At 34.4% G+C, this 19,900-nt stretch overlaps 1 protein-coding gene and 1 pseudogene across 1 annotated transcript; both read right to left on the bottom strand.

Annotated features, from left to right (window-relative positions):
- LOC120084081 overlaps positions 1–18,808 on the bottom strand; it is a 27,427-nt pseudogene extending 8,619 nt beyond the window's left edge.
- Positions 18,690–19,900, bottom strand: LOC120084080 (bidirectional sugar transporter SWEET5-like; the record flags this gene model as incomplete). Its single annotated transcript, XM_039039982.1, has 5 exons — positions 18,690–18,975; positions 19,065–19,184; positions 19,281–19,442; positions 19,538–19,754; positions 19,845–19,900. Coding segments are annotated over 5 exons (690 nt in total), but the record flags the coding sequence as incomplete, so codon positions are not given.

Here is a 19,900-nt window from a genome sequence, read left to right as displayed (position 1 = left end):
GAGTGAATTTCATCTTGTGTAGCTGAGTTCCCAACTCCCAAATCAAACGAATCCTCAAAATGGTAGATTTGAATCGGCAACTTGGCCACTTGCACCCATACAGATCAAAGGACAACTTTCAATAGTAGAAGTTCCCAATTCACTCAGGATTGAGGTCATGTTACCTATGGTCATCCTAGTGAAGTGAATTCTCTGTCATGAACGGTGTTATATAACGAGCCATTAACACTTCATGGTCAGGTCTTATACAAACTCTTTGTATAGGATGCCTAAGCTTGCATGTCCCCAACACGAATGATCAGGATAAGACCATCTATGACAAGTCACAACACTTATGATCATTCCACAAAGCGGGCCGCATCCGTAGCATTACCAAGATAAGGTTTCTCTCCTATATCCATATACTACAGACCATTTTGGTTATCACTAAAGACATGATCCATTTGTATGTCACCACACACATGCTTAACTTCCATACAAATAACCATGGATTTTAAGTTTATTGATTTGTGGTAAAGCAAATAAAACATGCAACTGAGCAAAATACAAGATGTGAAGTAAAATATCATATATTATACAACACAAGCGTTCGTATAAACTGTTTACATACTATAGGACACAAGACTTTAGGGCATTTACCCCAACATTAACATCCATTTGCTAAATTTCATGTCAATTTTCATAATCATAAAATTTAGCAATGGATAAAAGTATTCTCATTGAATTTAACATGGCAATCGGAGAGAAGGTTTCTTCGTAGTCCACCTCTCTTTCTGGGTATAACTCTTTGCCACTAGTCGAGCTTTAGAAGTCTATACTTTACCAACTAGGTCTCTATTCCTCTCGTAATCCATTTATAACCAATAGGTTTTACATAATTTAGTTTATATAAATTGTTATACATAGACTCCATTTCAAGATCCATGACTTTGATCCATTGGTCTCAGTCTACATCATTCATCGCATGTTCATAGGTCAATGGATCCTCAACACCATTATCAGGTTTGACGACATGAGTTTTCGTTAAACCCAAGTAACGGTCACGCTGATGAAAACCCTCTCCTATGTCGATGCATTCTCAATTCTTGAGATGGATGTGACTGACTAGAAGTGTTGGTCCTTTCAACAACTCTTGTAGATGGACTGGCCTTATCGACAACTTTTGTTTATTTATCTACAGCTTCTTCGAAAAGTTCACTCGATACTAGTTTACTACAAGGTTGATGATCTCTCATATATTCTTCCTCTAAAAATGTACCGTTTGTTGATACAAATACTTTGTTTTCTTGATGATCGTAAAATAAACCACATTTTCTTTCTTTGGGATATCCTACGGACAGGCACAATTTTGAACAACGTTCTAGTTTCTTAGGATTTTGCACTAACACATGGATGCCCTAGTTTATTGTATTTTCTTTCTCTCTTTCTCAACATTGTATATTTGTATATATTTGTAACTCACTGGAGTTTTAGTCCAAGTGGAAGTTTATTGGGAATATCCTAAAACTCGCAAATCATATTTATTAAACATATTCTATTTTGCAATAAAAGTATTATTGAGACTTCTTTTAATAAAAGTGTTATTGAAATTGCATTCTGTCATAAAATCCAATAAACGAACCTATGGCTATATATGAATACTTAAGCTTTATATAGAAACATAAAAGAGGATCAAGTTTTAGTATATATCCAAAAAGGTTTATAGGTATATGGATGAATCTTTATTATCTTCATAATTAATAGATTTATATGATAAAAGATCATATCTATATTTTTTTTTTATATTATCTTTTTTATTCGGTAATGAGTAGTGTGTTTCAAAAGAATTTTGTTTTTTGTAATCAATTAATCGGTTTTTTTCATATGAATAACATTGGCTTAAAAAATCTTTATATTTTTTACGATCTTGCTTGACTTATTTTGGCCATTTTTGGGGGAAGTAATTTGCCCATCTAATCGGATAAATCGGAGTTGATAAATGACCCCATTAACCAGGTTTTTCCATGATTTATCATTCCAGGATTTTTTTGAAAGATTTCTTTTGTTTTAAGTCGGAATGTAAATATTTTGTGTGCTCAACAACTTCAACAATAATAAATCCTGTATTTATTCTTAAGGAAAACAAGATGTTCCGTGAATCTGAAGACAAGGTCTTAACTTAGATAAGTTACTTAATTGTAGATGTTTGTGATAAAGTTGTTAAAATAGATAATGGCTTGCGAACAAAGTATGATAAGTCCCAAAAAGATCTTTCCATTTTTATTATTAATATTGGAAAGTTGGACTTTTTATAGTTTGAAAATAAACCGCTCGCTCTCGGACTTTGATTGTGTTTTAATCAATTCTTTCTTGATTTGCTTCATTATTGGGAAATTTGGATTATTTTTTTTTTAAGGGGGTTCAAATTTTTTTTTTTATTGAATCAATAAAAAGTTGCCCATTAACTCCGCATATTAATCATACGTTTAAAAGAATATCTATGTAATATGTTTTCAACGAAAAAATTTTAAAAAATGATGCGAGTTTACAATGTAATCGTACATTTCTTTTTTTAATATCTGAAAAATATTTTCTGAGTCAAATTTTATCATCATAACTTATTGTAGGACTAATATTGATTTCTGTATTTAGAAACTCTTTTTTCGTGTCTTTTTCGAATTTTTCAATTTTTTTAGTATGTGTTTGTTCTATCAGTCAGATCTTTCATCTTTTTTTCTTCTTCAATTGAAAAAATTTGTCACTCCATAGACCGAGTGTATAATGGGACAGCCCTTGGATCATTCGATTACTTATTACGAATTTTTTTCGTTTTTCGCTTCATTCAACTCGATATCTTTTTTCAATTCAAAAATAATCGAATTGGGTTTCTTTTGTGAAAGTTTCTGTTATTATTTGTTTTATTAAAGAAATGTTTTTTGATGACCCATTTTTTTTGTTTTCTTTTTAGATATTTATAAACAAGTTTTGTTCTTTCTTTACTTAAAAGTCTTATTATTTGAAACCGCTTCTTTTTTCCAGTTTTTTCATTTTTTTTTTTCATTTTTTTTTCGAGTTCTTTTATGAAAATGGGTTCAAAAACGAACGGTTGTCTTCGGGGAGAACCAAAAGGAGCGTTCAGCTTCCATTCCCCAAACTGTTAAAAACAAAAATCATTTTCATTTTTTTGTCCTTTCGTTCGTCTTGAATCTTTATTAGGGGATTGTAACCTAGATGTATGCCACGGTTTCAGACGAAAGGAAATTAGATCTAGTCAAACATTTCTATGTTTCGATTGCAACAACAAGATGTTATTTGTTGTTAACAAGTATTTTGTTGGTTTGGTTTAATTGGTCACATTTTATTCATGAAATGGGTTGGATTGATATTAGTCTGGATACAGCAAAATAATTCTATTAGATCTAATTGCGGATCCAGCACAACAATAAAAATGTTTAAGTTGTTTCGTCTTAGATTTTTATTTCAATTTTGTATATCTAGCAAAAAGATACACAATAATATCTTTGTATTGTATTCGGCTCTATAGATGCAACCCACTTTGTATATTGATATAAACGATGTGATCCTGAAATCGTTCATGTGGACACATGCGAGTGGGTTCATGCTATGCAAAATACATTTGCAAAAGACGGACCACGAAATAGTCACTTTTCTTTATAATAACCATTTACTGTTAAAACTAACTATTTCAAATCGATGACCTAAGGTAACTCGATCTTAATCCTAAGCTAACTACGAACTTCTGTTTCGGGATTATCCTTTGATATTCATAGATGAAAGTGGTTCAACTTCACCATTCAATAAGCCTCCCATTTTGGGGATAAAACCGGATTAATAGTTGGGGATACAGTCCTACAAGAAGGAATTCATTCCTACCCGTCTTAGGATTAGTACATAGATTGTTCCCTTAAGTACTGATTTCTAGACTTGAACAAAGGAGTCTCGCCCTCTCATGACAGAGAGGGATATGTTTTTTACTTGGACTATAAGTTAATTGTTCAATAGAGGATTAGTGGAGACTTAAGGAGCAAGATGTATTTACAAAAGTAAAACGATAATTTTAACATAGCTGTAAATATGAATGACCTGTGAATGATCGACTTATTGATTATAGTTAAATCAAGTGGACAAAAATATATCTACAGGGAAAAGAGTGCAGCTACTGAGCTATAGTGGTATGTCTTGGTAATTAACGAATATTGATTAATTTGGTTTAAAAAGTGTAGCCAATTAATCTCAAATCATTGAAGCTCATGATCTCTAGGTCTATAAAGTCCCTCTACTAGCTCGTAAAAGATTAAACCTTGGATTAGAATATTGAGTGAATTTGAAATGTTAAAATTCAATTTAGGGTTTGATAATTATATTCGATATAATTAATGTTTAAATTTATTGAAATTAAACGTATTTGAAGAGTTAAATATATTTAAATAATGATTTACATACATGAATGTGGATTCATGTTTGTGAAGGAAATCAGACATGAGGATTTCCATGAGCAGTGGAAGGATCGTTCCAAATTCAATTCAAAAATTGAACATGAACAACTACAGTACAAGAACGGAAACTAATAGGTCATGCACAACAAGAAATTACAACATGCTTACAAAGAATATCAAAGGATATAGTATGCGTATCTTTGAAGAAGGATTCTTCAAACTCCCTCGAACAGACTTCAAGCATTCAAAAACAGTAAAGCTCGAACCACCGGTGCACAACACGAACACAACGACCACGAACCCAACGAACAGCCTCCAGATCCTTGAATTCAATTGAGTTGAGTGAGACACCACCACAATGGTTACCTTGGTATTCTTGGTGTGAGAATCCAAGAGTTTTGGGCACTGTATGGACTTGGCTTGAGGAAGAGATTGGAGGACAACAATTGTGTAAACGATCGAGCAAGTGGGAGATAGCAAGCTGTCTATCGTATAGACGAATGCTCGATCGTGTAGTAAATGGCAGCCTATCGTATAGAAATGCAACACGTCGGCAGCAATGATCAGCTGAATGAACTATCGTATAGTCAAACTCCACGATAATTTAGTCTCTTCTATAACTAATGCTTAGTGAAACAATTTCACTTCATATGCCTTCTCTGTGAGTTTTCTTTCCAAATTAAGTTACTACTAATTTTTAGGAAAAAAAATTTCCTTTTATCTCACGGTTAACCATAAAACTACAATAACCTCCCACTCAATTGGTTATTAGACAAAAAGAGATAATTATCAAATAATTATATTATTATAAATAAATATGATAACCAACTTACCATATTATATTATATAACATATAGTTTAATATTTCATCTCATGAAACATATAACCATAGTTCTTTTTCTATTTTATGGTACTTAATGTAAATCATATTTACATTAATTCCTCCACTTTATGTATCTCATACATCACATCCAATTATATCATATATAATTGAATTTCCTCATGTTTATTTGAACACTTCAAATCAACCCCAAGAATTGATTCTCAACTTGAAATCCATTAAGCTACCAAGGGGACCTTATGAAACCTGTAGCTTGAAAGTCCAATGGTACGTGAATCACTTACCAAACTCTTTAATCACGGGATCCACCATTCATTAACTATTGGGCACTAACTAAACCTCATTGTTATCATAATAGAAAGTGATCGGCAAAGACATATTTGGAACAACTTCCAAATCTGTAAGGAATTTCCTCAGCTAAACAGCCTCCTTAGCAGCTTCACAAACGGCTATGTATATCGGCTCTCATAGTGGAGTCCGCGAGCTTCCGCCACACTACAAGCCTCTCCATTCAAGTGGAAATTGCACCTGATGTCGATTTTCAAGAATCTTTATCAGTATGAAAGTCAAGAGTTTTGTGTATCCTATAAGGATCAAATCCTTATCTCCATACGAGCAGATGTAGTCCCTCGTTCTCCGAAGATAACTTGAGGATCGTCTTGACCGTTGTCCAGTGATCTAATCCAATGATTTGGGCTGATAACGACTGACAATCCCTACTATAAAGCAAATGCCAGGTCTGATACATAACAATGCATACATCAAGTTTCCAACAGCCGAAGCATAGGGAATCCATCTCATCTCCTTAACCTCTTGAGGTGTCTTAGGACACCGATCCTTAGACAATACAATTCCATGTCTGAAGGGTAATAAACCCCTCTTGAAATCCTGCATCCTGTACCTGATCAACATTTGATCAATGTACGATGCCTGAGATAAGGCCTCTTGTTCTTACGATCTCGAAAGATCTGGATCCCTAGAACATACTGCACCTCTCCCAAATCTTTCATTTGGAATTGGGCAGCTAGCCACTTTTTAATATCAGTCAGAAAGCCTACATCATTCTTAATGAGTAGGATATCATCTACATACAGTACCAGGAAAGATACTGAGTTGTTGATGATTTTCTTGTAAACATAAGGCTCATCAATGATCTGAACAAAGCCAAACGATTTGATCGCACCATTAAATCAATGTTCCACAATCTAGATGCTTATTCCAGCCCATAAATGGACCTATTAAGCTTGCAAACGTTTTACTCTTGATCTAGAACGATGAACCCCTCTAGTTGAGCCATGTAGATGGTCTCCTCAAGATTACCATTAAGAAAGGCAGTCTTGACGTCCATTTTTCATATCTCATAATCAAACAATGTGGCTACTGACAGAAGTATCCTGATAGACTTCAACATGACAACAGGTGAGAAAGTTTTCTCATAGTCCCTCTCTTACCTAGGTATAACCCTTTTCCAAGCGTTTAGCTTTAAAGGTTTGCACATTTCCATCTGCACCTCGTTTTCGTTTGTAGATCCACTTACACCCTATAGGTTTTACCCCATCAGGTTGATCCACAAGTTCCCAAACGTTATTGAAGTATATAGACTCCATTTCCTGGTTTATGGCTTTAATCCACTCATCTTTGTCAACATCCTCCATTGCTTGCTTATAAGACAATAGATCCCCGACCCCATCATCAGATATGATGTTCTGGGCTTCAATTAAACCCATGTAGCGTTCCGGTGGGTTCATAACTCTTCCACTACGTCGAAGCAGATTCAACTCTTGAGATAGTTGATTAAATTAACCGACCTCAACAACTCTTGTTAGTCTATCAGTATGTTCAACAACTATTGTTAAACCCTCAATAGTCTCAGTAGAAATCTCATGTAAAACAAGCTTACTTCGTAGTTTATGATCCCTGATGTGGTCTTCTTCTAAGAAGATAGTATTTGTAGAAACAAACACTTTATTCTTACTCGGATCATAGAAGTATCCACCCCTTGTTCCCCTAGGGTAGCCTACAAAGAGGCAAACTTTCGAATATGGTTCTAACTTTTTAGGGCTAACCACTGGTACATGTGCCAGACATCCTCAAATTCTGAAACGGCGTAAACTACCTTTACAGTCTCTCCACAGCTCAAAAGGTGTTTCAGAAACACTCTTTGAGGGAACATTGTTCAAAATGTAACATGGAGTCTCCACTGCAAATCCCCAAAACGAGTTTGGTAGATGAGCATAACTCATCATAGACCGAACCATGTCCAACAGGGTTCTTTTTCTCCTTTCTGAGACACTATTCTGCTGAGGTGTACCTAGGGTCGAGAGTTTGGACGTGATTCCATGTTCTATCATATAGTTCTAGAATTCTAAGTTCATATACTCTCCACCACGATCAGATCTAGTGTTTTTATCTTCTTACCTAACAAGTTTTCAAGTTCAGCCTTATACTCCTTGAACTTTTCAAGAGTATCAGACTTATGTTGCATTAGGTATAGATACTCATATCTTGAATAATCGTCTATGAAAGAGATGAAATATTCATACCCACATCGAGCTCTTGCACTCAACGGACCATAGAGGTCTGAATGTATAAGCATCAAGGTTTCCTTGGATCTATAACCTTTTCCAGTAAAAGGTCGTTTGGTCATTTTGTCTTCAAGATATGATTCACATACCGACAAAGAGTTTTCTTCTAGACCAGTTAGCAGTCCACATTTTATCAATTTCTCAATCCTATTGAGGTTGATCTGACCTAACCTTAGATGCCAAAGATAGGTATTTTCCTTAGGAGAAATCCTTGGTCTTTTTGCAGTTGTCGTTGTTTTGAATATTTCAGTAATAAGTAAGACTTTTATGACTAACGGACTTAGTACATATAAGTTATTTTCCATTGAATCAAAACCAATCTCCATACCATTCTTGAAATAAACACTTTATTCTAAAAAAGGAAACGGTATAACCTTGTTCAATCAGACAAGAAACTGAGATTAAGTTCCTTTTGATATGAGGAACTACATAAACATTATCCAGTAACAGATAACGTTTCTTGTCCAAAAGAACTTCAGCCTGCCTATAGCAATAGCTGAAACAACCTCACCAGTACCAACTCGAAGAGTTAACTCTCCATTTTTCTGAAGGAAATCGAACACGAGGATTTCCATGAGCAGCGGAATAGATCATTCAAATTTACAATCATGTATGAACATTACAATTATAGTCGTGAACAGAAACATACGATTATGCAATCAATATAGAAATTACAGCATGAAACTACAAATGATCAAGAAGAGAAATCTCTAAACACATTTGTAGACTCGTCTCCACACTCCTTGATCACGAACAGCTCGAACACAACAACCTCGAATGCTCGAACAACATGACCGCTACACAGCACAAACACCACACACTTGTCCTCAGCGATTGCCTTGGTCATGAAAACCTCAACAGCACGAACAGCCTTAACAGAACATTGATGGTGTTGAGTTGAGTATGACACCATCAAAAAGGCTACCTTGGTATTCTCAGTGCGAGAATCTAGAAGGTAAGCTCTGTGTGGACTTGGTATGAGGTAGAAGAATGGATGAATCAACAATCGTGTAAACGATTGAGCAAGTGGGAGAATACTGGACCTATCGTATAAGTCGATGCCCAATCGTTTAGCAAAAACTAAGCGATCATCTACCAAAAGCTAAGCGGTCATTTAGCTCATCACTTAGTAGCGTGTCTGTCGTCTAAAACACTACATGATCATTTAGCTCGCTCAAGCTGTTGCTTAGTAAATTGTATTTACTTGACAACTTCTTTTTCAAGAGAAAAATCACAAAATCAACATTTGACAAAAACTTACTAAAATTAGGAAAATAATTTTTCTTTTATCTCACGGTTACCATGAACTACCAATAACCTCCCACTCAATTGGTTATTAGAGAAAAATATTTAATAATCCAATAATTAATATTATTATAAATATAAATAATATCCAACTTATCATACTATATTTATAACCTATAGTTTTAATATTTCATCTCATGAAACATATAAACCATAGTTCTTTTTCTATTCCATGGCACTTAATAAAAATCTTATTTACATTAATCCTCCACTAGATGTATCTCATACACCATACCGATCATATCATATATAATCGAATTACCTCTTGTCAATTTGAACATTTTAAATCAACACCAAGAACTGATCCTCAACTGAATCAATTGAACTACCAAGGGGACTTTATGGACCCGTAGCTCGAAGTTTCAACGGTACGTGAATAACTGACTACACTCTTTAGTCACGGGATCCACCATCCATTAACTGCCAGGCACTCCACTCGACAGTTGAATTCTCCTTACTACAGATATATTATGTGTCCATCTTAACCAATCAGCAGTGCAACAACCCTTCATAGATCGCTTGTAAGTACAGTTGGGCCAATAACTGTTATGCCCCTGTTGTTACATCTAACTCCTTAAATACCACTAATCCCTCTAATGAACATAAGTCATAGTCCTACTATGACTAAGTCCTCTCTTCCAAAGAGAAGTTGTGGCCACTATGTTTAGCTCTGGAATCAGCCCTTAAGGGAGCAATCTCTCTACTAATCCTTGCTTCGGGAAAGAAGCGAATTCCATCTTATGGATTGAGTTCCCAGCTCCCATATCAGATAAGTCCCCAAAAAGGTAGGCATGTTGAGTTGGCAATCTGACCACTCTCACCCATACTAATCAAAGAACCACCCTCAATGGAAGAAGTTCCCAAAACACTCAGGATTGAGGTTGTGTCACCTATGGTCGTTTAGGTGAGATGTAAGTCTCTAGTATCAACGGCGTTATATACAGAGTTTACTCATCTCGTGGTCTGGTCTTAAACAAACTCTTTGTATACGACACCCTCGCTCGCACGTCTCCACATGAATGGTCAGTATCTACTATTTGTAGTAGTTTACGAAACTTGCAAACCTCTATAAAGTGGGTCGTATCCGTAGTGTCACCATGATCAGGTATCCCACCTTAATCCTTATACTATACATCTATTTAGGTTATCACTTAAGTCATGATCCACTTGTGTATCACATATACATGCTTAAGTTAACATAAGATAACCAAGGAGCTTTGTTTATTGGATATGAGTAAATTCCAGAATTAAATAACAATTATTTTATTCATCAAACAATGTGTATCATTACAAACAATGAGACTCCGGGAGAATTAGAACTAAATCCTTGGTAGGAAGAACTTACATGATTAGTAGCACCTGAATCAAGTATCCAGGCAGAATCATCATTCTCTACCAAACACGTCTCCAAGAAAAATAAATCACATTTACTATCTTTAGACTTCTTTCTCTTTCTGGAGAGTAGTGGGATCAGTATCAGAATCTAAATAAGCTCAAAGTTCCATTTTAGAGAACAATTCTCGTTGATGAAATTTTTCAAAGTCAACAACAATTCCTTTCTCTTTTAGTCCCTTGACATTCAAGAAAGTCTGAAGATTATCTTGGGAACTAATACTACTGGTTTCTTTGTCATCCATCCCTTTTTACTCAAAAAGTGAGAACTGACGTTCAAACAACTCTTGCAACGAGTCTATGATCTGACGTGCAATGACCATGTTCTCAACCTTTTTGGCTAATGTATCAGGTATGCTAGCCAAAATGTGAAGTCGGGCCATCGAATTAGCTTGCATCCACACCTCATATGCAATAAAAATATTTAGCGATGCATCAAGGGTCAGGACTTGAGGACACTCCTCAATCATGACAAACTCAAGGTCGTTTACCACGAAATATGTTTTAAGAGACCCTATCAATGTATGTAATCAGTCAAATTAAAAGAGGCAACTAACGGTAAATCATACAATGACATGTTGCTGAAAAAACAAACACATTGATCTACATTAGATTTTAGCAAGTACTCTTTAAAACAAAATCCAATCTAGTTTAGCAAAATCTAAATGAACCCTGTGTGACATCTCGTTTTGCAATGATACTTCAGTGGTTTAGGACAAAAGCCACTGAAGGGTAGTCAATTTATCCCTCCTCTGAATTAAGATACTCCCAACCGGTCATTAACTTACTTAACAATTTTTTGTAAGTGTGACCCTTCATTTTCGATACTAGAGTTCCACCCCAAGCAACCAATCCGAAGGAAAAAAAATCCGATTGGGGTAAAAATTAAAGCGACCCTATCCATTTCTAGAGTTCACCTTGATATTGACCAACCGTACAAACCATCCAAAGGTCGACGCTCCCAGGGCGCCACGAGGACGTGCAAGAAGGTCTCACGGTGCAAATCAATGAAGGAGACCGCAGGACATGTTGACGCACATCCTTCACCCACTTACTATAAATACTCTCTCTGTCCACCTTGATATTGACTCATGCAAATACCATCCGAAGGGGGATGCTCCCTGGGCTCCACGAGGCCAAGCATGAATCTCACGATGTGAACATTCAGGGAGAAACGTGAGTGGAATTGATATATCATATATATCTTTTCCTCCCATGAGTATTTTAAAACCTAGGGTTTAGTTTACTTAGAAAAAACATGCTATGGTTTTGACTAAGTGACTTTTTAGGTTTGCCCAAAAGTAATGCTTTGGAAAGTTGAACAACTTTTGATCATCATTCGTTAAACACTTTAACGAAGTCTTTGATCAACTGTTGCATCTTGTAGAAAATCTATCTAATTCACCTAGGTAGGTTCCCAGGTAGGGATGTTGTATTTTCGTCAGCTTAAATACCCCACTCTAGCCAGAATCAGCCTTAGACAAAAGATCCATTATAGATAAATTTAATAAAAATTTAATCTTTTATTCAAATCAATTTAATCCTATTAAACCGATTTAAAAGATTAAACTTAGGTATCTAATCTCATTAGAACCATGAACTTAGGTCTATCTCAATTAAAATTTAGAACTCTTTTAAAACATGATTTCACCTAAGTTCACATGCAAATCTTTCTTATAGATTTTAGTTCTAATTTCTATTATAACACTTATAAAAAGAAACAACTAAAACCAACCACAATACAAAGCAACACATTCATAAGGCATTCATATCTCTTATAAATATGCCTAAGTGTCATGCTCCATGCATTGTTCATTCATTACTACTTGTACATAACTCTTATATTACAAAGTGATGAAACAAGCATACATGCTCTCATACACCCTTATACTATAACTCTTATAATATAAAGATGATGCATGAATATGCTTAATGCATACATAAATATAACTCTTATATTTTATGATGCATAAGCATGCTTTCTTGTAATTCCATCATGCCATTTACTATATTATAACACTTATAATATATGATGCATGAATAAAATGCGTAACCTAAGGTGGGTTTTAAATCTATATGTAATACATTATGGCATATAAATAAACATACATCTCATGTACATTAAGTAAAATTGATGGACCAGGATAATTAGCCTCAAATCCTCAAGAATATAGCAAACTATTACAAAGAGCATTCATTCCACCAGTTCAAATAGGCAAACCGGGTCTTGAATCATTTGGGCGAAGCCGTATCTCCTTGATCGTGTAACAAGTCCTTGTGATCGTCTAGCAATGCTGCATGAACATAAACGATCGTTTAGCAACGATTGGGTACCTTTGACTATGCGATGAAGTATGAAGGTCACACGATCGTATCATGCACATCGTGTAACACATAACTTAAATGATCAAGTAGACCACAACTATGCAGTGAAGTATGATTGTCTAAACAATCGCTGAGCAAGCATCAAGTATCGTATACTGGGTGATCATATAGCTAGTGACTATGCGATGAAGCATGCTGGACTACACGATCATTTAGTGCGCGCGCCTATTAAACGACGAGCATCAAATACTCTATGTGATCGTTTACCCCAAGCGTCCACACAATCGAGCAGTTAATGCAACACGATAGAGTAAACCCTTAACTCAATCGTTTAGCATCGGCTATACGATCGTTTAGTAAATACTACACACGATTGGGTAGAATTTTTCTACAAGATCATTTAGCCAAATCTAATGATCATTTAGCTTGGGCTACACGATGCGACCAACCTTTAGTCTTCTTTCTTAATGACAAAGCATCTCCAAGCTTCAAAACTTCATCACGAACGAATAAAAAAACTTCAAACACTTTGAATAAAACTCGATTGCTTGTTAATTATGCCTAAAAACGGAGAGATCCTTACAAATTAACACTTTGTAAACTTAAAGAAAGCTTTAAAAAAAGACAATCATCCTGTAAACATCCATAAACACATCCACAACCACATTTAACTCTTAAACGCATTGTAGAAAACTTAAAGCCCACCATGACTGTAAAAAAAGTTCAATACAGCAATGGAATTTGGAATATCATAACAACCTGTCTTTGATACCAATTGAAGGAAATCTAAATAGAGATCCTTTGAGCAACAGAAGTGGATCATTCCAAATCTCATTGAGAATGAACACAAACATTTACAGTCTAAACAGAAACGAACAGATTATGAATAATTAGAAATTACAACATGCTACAAGATATGAAGATACAAGGGATAGAGTATGCAAACCTTTGAAGAACTTTTCTTCACATATCGCTCGATCAATTTCCAATGCATCCAATAAGCATGAACATGAACACAATGAACAGAACAGCCAACAGCACGAACAACTGGATGCACCTCGAAACCAATCGAGTCCAACTCGATCCTCAAACTAAACAGGAACACCACAATAAGTGTTACCTTGATATTCTCGGTGTGAGAATCCAAGAGTTGTGGGCTCTGTATGATCTTGGATTGAAGAAAGTAGGAGGTAGACGATCGAGTAAGTGGGAGACGAATACTGTCTATTGTATAAACGATGTACTCGATCGTTTAGAAGATGAAGCCTATCGTATAGACTTTGATACTCGATCGTGTAGCAACGATCAAGCGAGTAACTATCGTATAGTCAACTTGTAGCTCGATCGTGCATGCTCTCAATGCTATCGCTTAGTAAAAACATTTTTTACTTGATAGCATTTTTCGTGAGATTAATTCCGAATGAATCATCAAATCTAATTTTGGAAAACCATTTTCTTTTTTATCTCATAATTACCATAAAACTTACAATAACCTCCCACTCAATTCGGTTATTAGAGAAAAATAATTAATTATCATATAATTAATATATTATAAATAAATATGAGAACCAACTTATCATATTATATTTATAACCTATAGTTTTAATATTTCATCATATGAAACATATAAACCATAGTTCTTTTTCTATTTTATGGTATTTAATATAAATCATATTTATATTAACTTTTCCAATTAATGTATCTAATACATCATATCAATTATATCATATATAATTGAAGTTCCTCTTGTTAATTTGAACACTTCAAAGTAACCCAAAATCTTATTCTCAACTTGAACCCATTGAGCTACCAAGAGGACCTCATGGACCTGTAGCTTGAAGCTCCAACTGTACATAAATAACTCACTAAACTCTTTAATCACGAGATCCACCATCCGTTAATTGTTGGTCACTCCACTAAAGACCTACAGTTGCACTCTTCGCACTACAGATATATTTCTGTGTCCATATGACCAATCAACAGTGCGATGACCTTTCACAAATTGCTCATAAGTACAGTTGGGCTAATTTACCGTTTTACCACTGTAGTTACATCTAACTCCTTAAGTACCATTGATTCTTCTAATGAACAATAAGTCATATCCTACTATGACTGAGTCCTCTTTTCCAAAGAGAGGGTGTGGCCACTATGTTCAAGATCCGGAATGAGCCCTTAAGTGAGCAATTTATCTACTTACCCCTGCTTCGAGGAAGGAGTGAATTTCATCTTGTGTAACTGAATTCCCAACTTCCCAATCAAACAAAACCCTAAAATGGTAGGCTTATTGTGTTGGCAATCTGACCACTCTCACCCATACAATTCAAAGGACCATTCTCATGAGCAGGAGTTTCCAACTCACTCAGGATTAAGGTCATGTCACCTATGGTCATCTTAGTGAAATGTAAGTCTCAATTGTCAACGATGTTATATAAAGAGACTAATCGTCTCGTGGTCCAGTCGTATACAAACTCTTTGTATAGGATACCCCTGCTCGCATGTTTCCATATGAATGGTCAGGATCAGATCATTTGTAGCACTTTACAACACTTGTAAACATCTACAAAGCGGGTCGTATCCGTAGTGTCAACAGAATAAGGTATCCCACCTTTATCCATCTACTACAGACCATTTAAGTTATTACTTAAGGCATGATCCACTTGTATGTCTCACATATATGCTTAAGTTACATGAAATAACCAAGGATCTTAATTTATTGGATTTGAGTAAATGCCTATAAAATAATACTTTTTTATTAATAACAATATGTGTACAAATGTTTACAAACTACAAGACCACCAGAAGAATTAGGACACATCCCAACAGCGTGTCACCTATACGAACGCATTAGATCATTACGTTTGTATCAAATATAAAGTGGTTCGTATCCATTGTGTTTCTAGGATAAGGTACCCAGTCTTATTCCTATATTATAGACCCTTTAGGTTGTATCTTGAACATTGATCCCTATATGTCTCTATATACAGTTCAAGACTCATAAGACAGCCTTGGATGTTAGTTTATTGGATTTATGGTTATTAAGAAAAAATAGACAACAATACAAACAATAACATTTATTGATTTAACATCTATAACTCTTTATCGATGACGGTCAATCAATAGCATTTACTATCTATAAGTTTTAGGGCATAAAACCCTACAAATCTTGGATTTTTTTTATTCAATTGAATTATGCAACATAATAAAATAACAAATTATTTTTATTAATTATCAATAATTTGTTTATACATTTACCAACTATGAGTTTAGTGCACAAAACCAACATAAGTAAAAAAAAAAAATCCTTAAAGACAATCATCGAGTGAGACATTCTACAAAATATCATAGAGGACAAGATGAAAAACACGTTTACCGAAATCCACAGTTGTAACACCAAAAAAATATAGCCAACACAAAAAACATCAACATATTTGATTTCAAGAAAACAAATAGCTCCTTAAAGTTACGACTTATTAAACAAATATATGATGTCTTCATAAGTTCCTGCAGCGATGGCGATAGCGTCAGTGACGGTATATTTGCTTCTAAATTGGCCAAAGAGTTGTCAAATATTCAGATAAGGACTTATATGAGCGATGAGGGATTCAAATTATTGGAGATCATAGTGACATACAGATGAAGCAATAATCCAAAATTCAAGGCATTTAGTTTTGAGGTTGATGCCCTAAAACTTATGGTTTTGTAGTTTGTAAATTGTATTTGTTCAAAAAAGTTATTTATTTAATAAAATAAGTTGTTATTTTATTTGACATTTAGTTGCATTAACCCAAAACCAATAAACTAAGATCCAAAGCTATTTGATGGAGCTTAAACATGCATGTAGGAAACATACGGGTGGATCATGTTTAAGTAATAACCTGAACAGTCTATAGTAGATAGATAAGGTTGGGTACCTTATCCTGGTGACTCTACATATAAGACCCGCTTTGTAATTGTTACAATTGTTGTAAAGTATGACAAATGATCTTATCCTGATCATTCATGTGGAGACGTGTGAGCAAGGATATCCTATACAAAGAGTTTGTATAATATTGGACCATGAAATAAATAATCTCTCTTTATAACATCATTACTAGAAGAGACTTATATTTCACCAAGATGATCATAGGTGACTTGACCTTAATTATGAGTGAGTTGTGAATTCCTGCCTATTAGGACGGTCCTTTGATCTGCATGGATAAGAATGGACAATTCGTCGACTCAATATGCTTACCATTTTGGGGATTCGTCCGAGTGTGGAGCTAAGAACACAGTTGTACAAGAATGAATTCACTTCTTCCTGTTGTTAGGGCATGTAGATAAATTGCTCCCTTAAAAACTGATATGGGTCTTGAACAATATGGCATCACACCCTCTTCTAGCCTGAGGGGAATTTGGTTATAGTTGAACTATGACTGATTGTTCATTAGAAGGATCAGTGGTACTTAAGGAGTTAGATGTAACTACTATAGGGGTAAAATGGTAATTTTGACCCAATTGTACTTACAAGCAATTTATGAAGGGTCGATGCACTGTTGATTCGATATATCCAATGGACACAGAAATATATCTACAGTGCAATGAGTGCAATTGTCGGACTTTAGTAAAGTGACCGACAGTTAATGAAAGTGGATTAATTTAATTAAAGATTTTAATTAATTAATCTCATATCATTTGAGCTTCAATCTGTAGGTTCCATAAGATCCTATTGTTAGTTCAATAAGAATTAATGAAAATTAAATTTTTTTTTTTTAATTTGAATTGTTCAAATTAATTATACATAACTAATACATACATTATAATATAAAGTTTTAATGAGAGAAATAAATATTTGAATATGGTCCAAATATTAATTATAAGAATATGATTCATATAAAAGCTATAGGTTGAAATTAATATGAATATGATTCATATTAATACCATAAGTTATTTGACAGAATTATAAACCATAGATTATATTATATGTGATATAATAAACTATAGGTTATATTATATGAGATATAATATAGTTACATTTAATTATATTAAATATAAAATAATTAAATATAATTTGAATTTTGAAATTCAAATTTATAACTCTCAAGGGAGTTATTTATTAACTTCTCTTTAAAAACTGATTTTGACAGAGGTGGACATATCTTTGAATTACATGATTTTTTTTTTTTTTTTTTTCACACAAGTGTTATGTGCTCTCCATCTCTCTTCATCTTCTTCCCTATGCAAAACAAAGTCCACACACTCTCTATGATTCTCATTTAGAGAATATAAGAAAGTTTTTGTGGTGGAGTTCAAGAACCGGTTTCCGTTGAGTTGATGTGTTCATGGTGTTCGAGATCAAGAAGGAGGAGTCTAGTTTGTGATTTTTTATTGTGGCGAGGAAACGTGGAGAAAGTGTTTCTTGAAGGGCTAGTTTCGTTTTCCCCTTTTCTCTCAAAGCATGCTTAGATTTAATTTTGTTTATCCTATTTTTTTCGCCTCTATAATTTCAAGTTAAAACGTAATTGAGACAAGACATATTTGATTGCTTCTACTATGGGAATTCCAATCCCTTCATTTAGTTGTTATTCTAACAAAATACTACTTTACAAAACTTGTTATTTGTCTTAAGAGGTTTGATCTTAAGTTAATTCATGTTTAATCAAAGAATTTGGTCTTCACATATTCAAAGGGTACTTAATTGTCAATTCACCGGCATTTTCGTATAACAAAATAAATTAAAAATAAGGAATAAATGTTAAGTGAGGAAAATTGCAAATTGAATTAAATATCCAATAAAGAATATTGTAAGAACAATTTTGGTGTGGAGGAAAAGAATTAGAAGTACACAGCAAAAAAAAGAATGGATGCAATGATTAAAATTACACCAAGTTATTTAGCTGAGCCTTCAACGAAGCTCCAAAAGGAGGTAAGAAGTTGCTAGACGACATGTCGACTTCTAAATATATCCAACCTCCCAAAACTACACATTCGTCATTTGCACTTCTGGCTTCTTCGAGGACGACGTGTCGTCGCTGTCCCAATTTGTCGTTCTATAATAAGTTGCATATAGAATCAATTGTATCAATCCTGAAAGAGCTCCCAAACCATTTGGAATCTGAACAACAACAACAAAAAAAATCAATAAATCAAAAACTTAAAACAATTATCAAACATAACAGGCTAATTATGGAACTAAAGGCTTACCAAGACATTAGGATCGAATTTGAGAAGAGCGTAAACAGCCCATACAATACCATTGCAAAAGTTGGCGAGTGAAAGAGTAAATGGCATATACTTCACGCTCCTTGTTTTGATGACTAGTCGCTAAAAGAAACACAACAAAATTCAATATTCAAAACTATAAATTATAAATTTAGAATAAAAACAATCCTATTGTTTTTTTGAATTAGTTCTTAATACCATGACAGTCAATGGAGAAGTATACATTCCAATATTGAAGATAATACATAAAATGCCAACAAAGTAAGATCTGCTTGTAGTGTTGTGAAAAACCAAAAGTGTAATGAGGACGACAACGGTGAAGAAGATAGTTTCGATGAAAAGAATGATCAGCATCTTCTTCTGAAAAATTTCACAAAACAAACGAAGTCCTAATCAATTCAACCAAACCGTATAAAAAATATAGAAAGAGAAATTAGAAACGACTCTCGGCTTACTCTCTTGACCCATGGAGAGTAGATAAAGAAGATGGAAACATAGGCGAGCTCGATGAAAAAACCAATGCCATTGATGGTAACGACGAGGAGGCTATCGGGATGAACAAATGGCATTCCATAGAACACCCACATGGCACAATTGAGGATTGTGGCCAAGTAAGGATCTGGCTTGAAATCTTCTACCGCCTTGCGCCTCACTATTTGAGCAAATGTAGGGCTGCAAAATTTTTGGATCATCTCGTTACTTAAAAAAGAAAAGTAATAAACTTTTGAGTAACAAAAGAATATAGAGAAATTAGAAACTTACATCGGTGACATAAATAAACCAAAAGATATGACATTTCCTGAAAGAACACAATCAAA

This window comes from Benincasa hispida, chromosome 8 (assembly GCF_009727055.1).
Source record: "Benincasa hispida cultivar B227 chromosome 8, ASM972705v1, whole genome shotgun sequence".
NCBI lineage: Eukaryota > Viridiplantae > Streptophyta > Magnoliopsida > Cucurbitales > Cucurbitaceae > Benincasa > Benincasa hispida.
Note: the sequence above shows the minus strand (reverse complement) of the source record. Positions and strands in the feature narration are given on the sequence as shown.